At 46.1% G+C, this 9,217-nt stretch overlaps 1 protein-coding gene across 1 annotated transcript; it reads left to right on the forward strand.

Annotated features, from left to right (window-relative positions):
• Positions 1-190: 190 nt before the first annotated feature.
• On the forward strand, positions 191-3,077 carry LOC121869806 (autotransporter adhesin BpaC-like). Its single transcript, XM_042371384.1, has 6 exons — positions 191-307; positions 426-608; positions 786-1,178; positions 2,129-2,233; positions 2,351-2,533; positions 2,976-3,077. Exons 1-6 carry the CDS (start codon positions 191-193, stop codon positions 3,075-3,077), a joined length of 1,083 nt encoding a protein of 360 aa, XP_042227318.1.
• Positions 3,078-9,217: the final 6,140 nt, after the last annotated feature.

Genomic DNA, 9,217 nt, shown 5'->3' on the forward strand with positions numbered 1-9,217 from the left:
CGGGTGCTACTACTGCTGAGAATGTTGATACGGTGCTGCTGCTAAGAACATTGCTACAGGTGCAACTGGTGCTGAGAATATTGATTGGGTGCTACTCCTGCTGAGAATGTTAACAAGGGAGTTATTGCTGCTTAGAATGTGGACACGGCTGTTACTGAGAATGTTGACACGGTTGCTACTTACGCTGAGAATGTTAACACAGCTGCTAATAAGAAATGTTGACACGGGTGCTACTTATGCTGAGAATGCTGACACGGGTGCTATTGCTGGTGAGAATGTGTACACGGCATTTACTGGTGCTGAGAATGTTGACACGGGTGCTACTGCTGCTGAGAATGTGGACACGGTTACTACTGCTGCTGAGTTATACTGACACTGCTGCTATTGCTGCTGAGAATGTTAACACGGCTGGTACTGGGGCTGAGATTGTTAACACGGCTGTTACTGTGGCTGAGAATGTTAACACGGCTGTTACTGATGCTGACGATGTTGACACGGGTGATACTGCAGCTGCAAATATTGACACGGCTGCTACTTCTGCTGAAAATGTTGACACGGCTGCTACTGTTGCTGAGAATGTGGACACCGCTGCTACTGCTGCTGAGAATGTTGACATGTGTGCTACTGGTGCTGACGATGTTGACACGGGTGCTACTGCTGCTGAGAATGTTAACACAGGTGCTACTGCTGCTGAAAATGTTGACAGGGCTGCTACTGGTGCTGAGAATGTTTACACGGCTGCTACTGTTGCTGAGAATGTGGACACGGTTACTACTGCTGCTGAGAATACTGACACTGCTGCTATTGGTGCTGAGAATGTTGACACGGCTGCTACTGGGACTGAGATTGTTAACACGGCTGTTACTGGGGCTGAGAATGTTAACACGGCTGTTACTGTTGCTGACGATGTTGACACGGGTGATACTGCAGCTACAAATATTGACACGGCTGCTACTTCTACTGAAAATGTTGACACAGGTGCTACTGTTGCTGAGAATGCTGACACGGCTGCTACTAATGCTGAGAATGTTGACACAGGTGCTACTGGTGCTGAGAATGTGGACACGGCTGCCACTGCTGCTGAGACTGTTGACATGGGTGCTACTGGTGCTGACGATGTTGGCACGGGTACCACTGCTGCTGCGAATATTTACACGGGTGCTACTGTTGCTGAGAATGTTAACACGGGTGCTACTGCTGCTGAGAATGTTGAGACGGGTGCTACTGCTGCTGAGAATGTTAACACGGGTGCTACTGCTGTTGAGAATGTTGACACGGGTGCTATTGCTGCTGAGAATGTTAACACGGGTGCTACTGCTGCTGACAATATTAACACGGGTGCTACTGCTGCTGAAAATGTTGACACGGGTGCTACTGCTGCTGAGAATGTTGAAACCGGTGCTACTGGTGCTGAGAATGTTGACACGGACTGGTGCTGAGAATGTTGACACGGGTGCTATTGCTGCTGAGAATGTTAACACGGGTGCTACTGCTGCTGACAATGTTAACACGGGTGCTACTGCTGCTGAAAATGTTGACACGGGTGCTACTGCTGCTGAGAATGTTGAAACCGGTGCTACTGGTGCTGAGAATGTTGACACGGCATTTACTGGTGCTGAGAATGTTGACACGGGTGCTACTGGTGCTGCGAATGTTGGCACGGCTGCTACTGGTGCTGAGAATGTTGACACGGGTGCTACTGCTGCTGAAAAAGTTGCTACAGGTGCTACTGAGCCTGAGAATGTTGACACGGGTGCTACTGATGCTGAGAATGTTTTCACGGGTGCTACTGCTGCTGAGAATGTGGACACGGCTGCTACTGAGAATGTTGACACAAGAGCTACTGCTGCTGCGAATGTTGACACGGGTGCTACTGCTGCTGAGAATATTGACACGGGTGCTACTACTGCTGAGAATGTTGATACGGGTCCTGCTGCTAAGAACGTTGCTGCAGGTGCAACTTGTGCTTAGAATGTTAACACGGGTGCTATTGCTGCTGAGAATGTTGACACGGGTGCTACTGCTGCTGAGAATGTTGACAAGGGAGTTAATGCTGCTTAGAATGTGGACACGGCTGTTACTGAGAATGTTGACACGGGTGCAACTTATGCTGAGAATGTTGACACAGCTGCTAATAAGAAATGTTGACACGGGTTCTACTTATGCTGAGAATGTTGACACGGCTGCTATTGCTGGTGAGAATGTGGACACGGCATTTACTGGTGCTGAGAATGTTGACACGGGTGCTACTGGTACTGAGAATGTTGACACGGCTGCTACTGGTGCTGAGAATGTTGACACGGCTGCTACTGTTGCTGAGAATGTGGACACGGTTACTACTGCTGCTGAGAAAATTGACACTGCTGCTATTGGTGCTGAGAATGTTGACACGGCTGCTACTGGGGTTAAGAATGTTAACATGGCTGTTACGGGGGCTGAGAATGTTAACACGGCTGTTGCTGGTGCTGACGATGTTGACATGGGTGATACTGCTGCTGCGAATATTGACACGGGTCCTACTAGTGCTGAGAATGTTGACACGGCTGCTACTGCTGCTGAAAATGTTGACACGGCTGCTACTGTTGCTGAGAATATGGACACGGCTGCTACTGCTGCTGAGAATGTTGACACGGCTGCTACTGGTGCTGAGAATGTGGACTCGGCTGCTACTGGTGCTGAGAATGTTGACACGGCTGCTACTGGTACTGAGAATGTTGACACAGCTGCTTCTGGTGCTGAGAAGGTTGACACGGCTGCTACTGGTGCTGAGAATGTTGACACGGCTGCTACTGGTGCTGAGAATGTTGATACGGCTGCTACAATATCATGTAAAGCTCGATTATATACAATATTTCCTGTTTTAATCTACGTTTGACATCTATTTGCTTATGTATTACAACAGACCTCTATGAGTATGAGAAAATATCCACCAAGAATTATTTAGTGATATATCAAAAGCAAATTTTTCCCTATAGCGCAGTTCCTCGTCGGAAGTTGTATGTGAAAATTCTCTTGCGGGTAAAGTTTGTGAGAAAGTTGTCAAGTTGGTGTTGGTACCGTGCAGAGTTGTTACCTGAGACCCTGCTAGGAGACACGCCTGATCCGCTTACACTTTCTAACTGAAAGGTGTTAACTATTCAGCTCCTCGTCGGTAGTTCAGAAGGTGTAGGGATATTGGTGATGAGGTGGGGATCATTTAGTAGAGGTGTTGTTAGAATTTGCCAGAGGTACGTTGTATGGCAGGAAAATGGTGTGTGAATCAATAACAAATTGCTTCGTTGGCGAAAGACTTGATGTATGTATAAAACATTAGCTTGTTGTCCTTGCACCATATATTAGTTACCAGACCAGTACCTTCAGCCTTTGTGAGCGGCACAGTGCTGGTCCCATCATTTGTTCATTGGAATTTCAGATGAACTTAAAGCAAATGTGTGCCTTCTTCTAAGAATAACTGATCGGTTTTAACTTTCAATGTTTATCCAGGTTAAGCAGCACATACCCGAGATATTCATAAGACGCAAACTCTTTTTTAAGGCCAAATTCTCCCGGGGTGCTCTCAGGAGGGGGCTTACCACTACTCAGGGCGGATGAACCTGATGATACCTGCACAGGGGGATTACACGGGATTTATTCCAACCCAAATCTTTCAGCATCGAACAAAAGATAAAGCAATGTTTCATAACGCTTGAAAATCAGCTTTTACGAACTAAAGTAACAGTGTATTTTGCCTGGACTCGCGTTCATTCACCTTCTTACTGAGTTAACTGTAAACATTTTCGTTCTGTGATCCATCATAAATACACGGAAGCTGGAGCAGCCTGTGATACTGTGCTCCTCTGATGGATGTACTTAATAATGCCGGTCATCCACACAAGCACTATAGTCAGTGATCTTTGGTCAGGATTCTATTATCCCTTCATGTCTTATACCAGGTGGCTCAGTCTTATCAAGACCAAGACGGAAAACTGTCCTTCCTTTAGAGGCAAGAGAACACAAGATCATAATAACTTTTCACTCCAGGATATAGAGAGAATAAGTGTCTGTCGTGAGTACCTTCCCTCTTCAACACACACACAAACACAAAGGAAATGTTTAACTACTTTAGCTGTGATGTAGTCAATTCTGTATTTCACAAACTCAAAGGCGCTAAAACAAGGAATAAGCTCCACCTGGCACAACAGACGCCTTGGTGGTCAATATCGGCAGCTGTGAGGTAAAGTGGAAGAAAGTTGCTGCTACAGACAGGTGCAGGAGAGTGACGAGACACCTGTATCGGTTAACACCTGCCTCGTCTGATCTGGATATGTTCGTTATTGTGAATATGTTTATTTTCCGACACCACCAGACGGCGCCAACCTCTGCTCTTGCTATCGACACGTACTTTTATAAAACTAATATAAATAATCGCAATCTAACCCCAGAAAAATATGCTGCAATCGATAAGTTTAATGGTCGAGGTGGTGTACACTGCCAGGGGACACAACGATCACAGTAAGTTTAGTGAAATGTTTGACACTTTCTCCAGAAAACCAGTTAAAAGTTCATGATGTGTCGGTCATTGAGGCGGTGTATAAAAAGATCAAAGGTGCAGCCTTGTTACCTGGGGAAATATTCTTTATCCAACTTTACCGGAGTTTAGCTCAGAACTAATGTTGGAGATTACTAGTTGTTGAGGCCATGATTGTATATATATATATATATATATATATATATATATATATATATATATATATATATATATATATATATATGACAAATGTAATTAATCACAACAATGAGTGTATTACTATGAGCGCCTTCACCCCCTCTCCCCATACACAAAAGAACCGAACACGAAAACATTGTAATAACAATTATTAAAATTCATACATATAACATACAGAGCAGTAACTCAGAACCTTATACCAAAGATAAACAAGTACAGTACGTTACACAGTACAGGAAGCTGGGCCACGAGTATTGCTTTACCCCAATAGTATCAGAGACTGTGGGAGCCTGAGGCACCGAGATCCTGAAGTTCCTGAATGAGTTGGGCTCTAGACTTACTGAAACTATCAAAGTGAAATTTTATTACACAAAACTTAAAAAAAAAATTGAAAGGTGCTAAGTTCCTCTGGGTCAAAACAGTCATGGAAAGTGTTAATAAATGTTGGTAGTATTCCCTCACTGTACCGCTATATTACGGTTCAGGAACAGCTTGCTGATCGTCGTTGGATTCCCTGCCACATCAGTGAGCCTGGAACCCATTTCTACCCCAGTGACAAACAGCTTCTGATCCTCTTGGTTTATGGTGGTTTAAATATTCAAATACTTTGTCTTTGGTAATAAAAATTGCCTCTTTATGATCTGCCTCACTACCAAGGTTTGTTACAGTGATAATGAGATGACGTGAGACAAGGCTCAAGTACGTGTGTAATCCCACACTAATTGTCTAGACTAATGAGTCAAGGTTCTCTTAGAGCGGTCACTGGGCTGTAGCGAGTTATTTCTTGATGTTATTGACCTCGTCCTGTCGTGCCCACCACCTGACTGAGGTTTCTGCTGATGAGAATGTGAATATTGACTGGTTACCTGGAGGCTCTCTGCAGGTAAACTTGTGTTCAGTATAAACAAAAGCAGCGAAGCGAAGAATTGAGCTAATACACGTGGACTTGGGTTGAAGCGGATGTATATTTTCCTGTGTGGGGGGGAGGGGGACACAGAGGGTGGCTGGGTGTGTTGGGTGGAGGACACAGTGGGTGGCGGGGTGTGTTGGGTGGAGGACACAGAGGATGGCGGGGTGTGCTGGGTGGGATACACACAGGGTGGCGGCTCACATACTGACTCTAAATGTAACATTTACTCTTCAGTTAACCATTTCCACATTGTTGCCTTTGGTAGAGATCTGGAAGATTTTGTATTTTTCTCTCTTTTTTCTTTCTCTCTTTTCCGTCTCGACTGCCGAAAAATAAACACCGGAGGAGAGACCAACTTAGCAGAGACCATCACCAAGTGTTTTATATTTCAGACAGAACATTTTCCAAGCGGACGGCAGCATACAAACATCTCCAAACACAGAGTCGCTTGTTTTTCTTGCTTTAGAAAATATGTTGTGTTTGTGTCGGGAAAGGTCTGGATGTAGGAGGAAGGATCAACAACTATTTTTTTATGATTGAGATAAAACTGTATTACCATGAGCTTTGTTATTATATTTGTGTAAATTATGGTAGTAAAATATTTATATTTTTGGTATCTTCTTTATCCATAAACAGTAAATGTAATTGATAGAAAATATAGACCTAAATTAGTTCTGTAAAATATCATAATATGTGAAATTATATAATAAGATTAATTTATTCAAACAAAGCATTTATATAATAAATACATTGAAATAATTATAGTGTTTATAATGGAAAATGTGTCGAGTAAACACAACATAAACACCTGCATATGTTACCTGATGTTCGTGTGTTAATTATCGTATTTCACTTCACTTTAGACAGACGTGGAGTACATCAAGGCTATAAGACAGAGCTTCACAGAGCCATCTGACGGGAACAAGGTCATGGTGGCGGTGCTGTACAACATACAGTTCACAGTCGGTACACACACATCTATAACTTATGTGTTACAAAATGAATGTTAACATTATTACTGTGGTTAAGGTAGAAGGCAGCCACCAAACAGGGAGGTACTACCGCCTGGGAAGATATTGGAAGCACAAGGTAATGTCTAATGGTAGACCCTGCTGTCATATTTCACCACAAAAACTATGACCAAGTCCCAGGCTGCTGATTTAACTTTCTGCCTCATTTACACACAATTGCAGGGTCTCAATTGTTTATCTTGCGATTGACAACACAACATACATACAGTATATTGTTTCTCACTTTTGATCTATTTTTTTCATTTTTTTCATCATCATCATCATCATCATCATCATTATTATTAATTATTATTAATTATTATTAATTGTTATTATTATTATTATTATTATTATTATTATTATTATTATTATTATTATTATTATTATTATTATTATTATTATTATTATTATTATTATTATTATTATTATTATTATTATTATTATTATTATTATTATTATTATTACGTATCCGCCCCCCCCCCAAGCCCCGATTTGGGTCAGTGACCTGTGCCCAGGTGGGCTAATCCCATAAACAACGGAGAAATAATGGTGGTGGTGGTAATAGTGTTGTCAGTAGAGAATAATTAACAAAACATACAAGTGTTTCGTCCAGGTTCTGCTACAGATCATAACCACGGGTTATATTACCGTTCACTCGGTGTTAACATGTAAGAGCGTGTCCGTCTACTCTTTAATTTTCAGTGTCTTTAATCTTAAGTTCTCAGTTCACACCTCCAGTCATAACCCAACAGTGTATTAAACTTTTATATCAAGTGTGACCTCCCCGCCCGTCCAGGCCCGCCCGTCCAGGTGACCTCCCCGCCCGTCCAGGTGACCTCCCCGCCCGTCCAGGTGACCTCCCCCGCCCGTCCAGGTGACCTCCCGCCCGACCAGGTGACCTCCCCGTCCGTCCAGGTGACCTCCCGCCGGTACAGGTGACCTCCTCCCCGCCCGTCATGGTGACCTCCGCCCGCTCCAGGTGACCTCCCGCCCGGTCCAGGTGACCTCCCCCGCCCCGGTCGGTGGCCTCCCGCCCTCCCGGTGACCCTCTCCCCTCCAGGTATCCCCCCCTCCATATAACCCTCCCTCCGTTGCCCCCCCCCTCCAGAGTAAGCCCTCCACCCCTCCATGCCCTCCTCCCGATAACCCTCCCACTCCAGGTAGCCCTCCCCCTCCATGTAACCCCTCCCCCCCTCCAAGTAACCCTCCCCTCCCAGGTAACCCCTGCCCCCCTCAGGTAACCCTCCCCCCACTCCATATAACCCTCCCCCCTCCAGCCGAGGTGCCCCCCCCCCTCAGGTAACCCTCCCCCCTCCAGGTGACCTCCCGCCCGCTCAGGTGACCTCCAGGTCCAGGTGACCTCCCGCCCGGTCCAGGTGACCTCCCCGCCCACTCAGGTGACCCTCTCCCCTCCAGGTATCCCCCCCCTCCATATAACCCTCCTCCAGTTAACCCCCTCAGGTAACCCTCCACCCTCCATGTAACCCTCCCCCCCTCCAGGTAACCCTCCTCCAGGTAACCTCCCCTCCATCAACCCTCCCCTCCAGGTACCCTCCCTCCAGGTAACCCCCTGCCCCTCCAGGTCCCTCCCCCCTCCATAACCCTCCCTCCAGTTAACCCCCCTCCAAGTAACCCTCCCCTCCAGGTAACCCTCCCCCTCCAGGCAACCCTCCCCCCAGGTAACCCTCCAGGTAACCCCCCCTCCACCTCCAAGTAACCCCCTCCCCAGGTAACCCTCCTCCAGGTAACCCTCCCCTCCAGGCAACCCTCCCCTCCAGGTAACCCTCCCCCTCCAGGTAACCCTCCCCCCTCCATATAACCCTCCCCCCCTCCAGGAACCCTCCCCTCCAGGTAACCCTCCTCCAGGTAACCCTCCTCCCCTCCAGGTAACCCTCCCCTCCAGGTAACCCAGGTAATCCTCCACCCAGGTAACCCTCCAGGTAACCCTCCAGGTAAGGTAACCCTCCCCTCCAGGTAACCTCCCCCTCCAGGTAACCCTCCCTCCAGGTAACCCTCCCTTCCAGGTAACCCTCCCCCCTTCCAGGTAACCCTCCCCCTCCCAGGTAACCCTCCCCTCCAGGTAACCCTCCAGGTAACCCTCCCCTTCCAGGTAACCTCCCCCAGGTAACCCTCCAGGTCCAGGTAACCCCTCCCCCCTCCAGGTAACCCTCCTCTAACCCTCCAGGTAACCCTCCCCCCCAGGTAACCCTCCCTAACCCTCCCCCCTCCAGGTAACCCTCCCCCTCCAGGTAACCCTCCCGGCCACACCTGCCCGACTATACATCTCTTCATTATTCATGGTGAGTAAAACCTCTTTACTGTTCAGGATAATTAACTAACAAATAGTCCAGTAAAAACAATAATTAATTTCCTCTTTCGCTTTGTCCGTTTATCGTCTGAAATATATCATCGTGTTATTTTAATTACCACTAACACACAATTATTATTTATTCCCCAAACTGAAACTTTCTCTTCCTCAATTAAAACAAATATATATTAAATGATAATTATTGTCTCGTTTGTTTCAACTCTTTTTAGAAATCAAATATCGTCCAACCCCAAATTGTATTAAATAATTTCTTTCCTTACAGC

This window comes from Homarus americanus, unplaced genomic scaffold (genome assembly GCF_018991925.1).
Source record: "Homarus americanus isolate GMGI-L3 unplaced genomic scaffold, GMGI_Hamer_2.0 scaffold59276, whole genome shotgun sequence".
NCBI classification, from domain to species: domain Eukaryota; kingdom Metazoa; phylum Arthropoda; class Malacostraca; order Decapoda; family Nephropidae; genus Homarus; species Homarus americanus.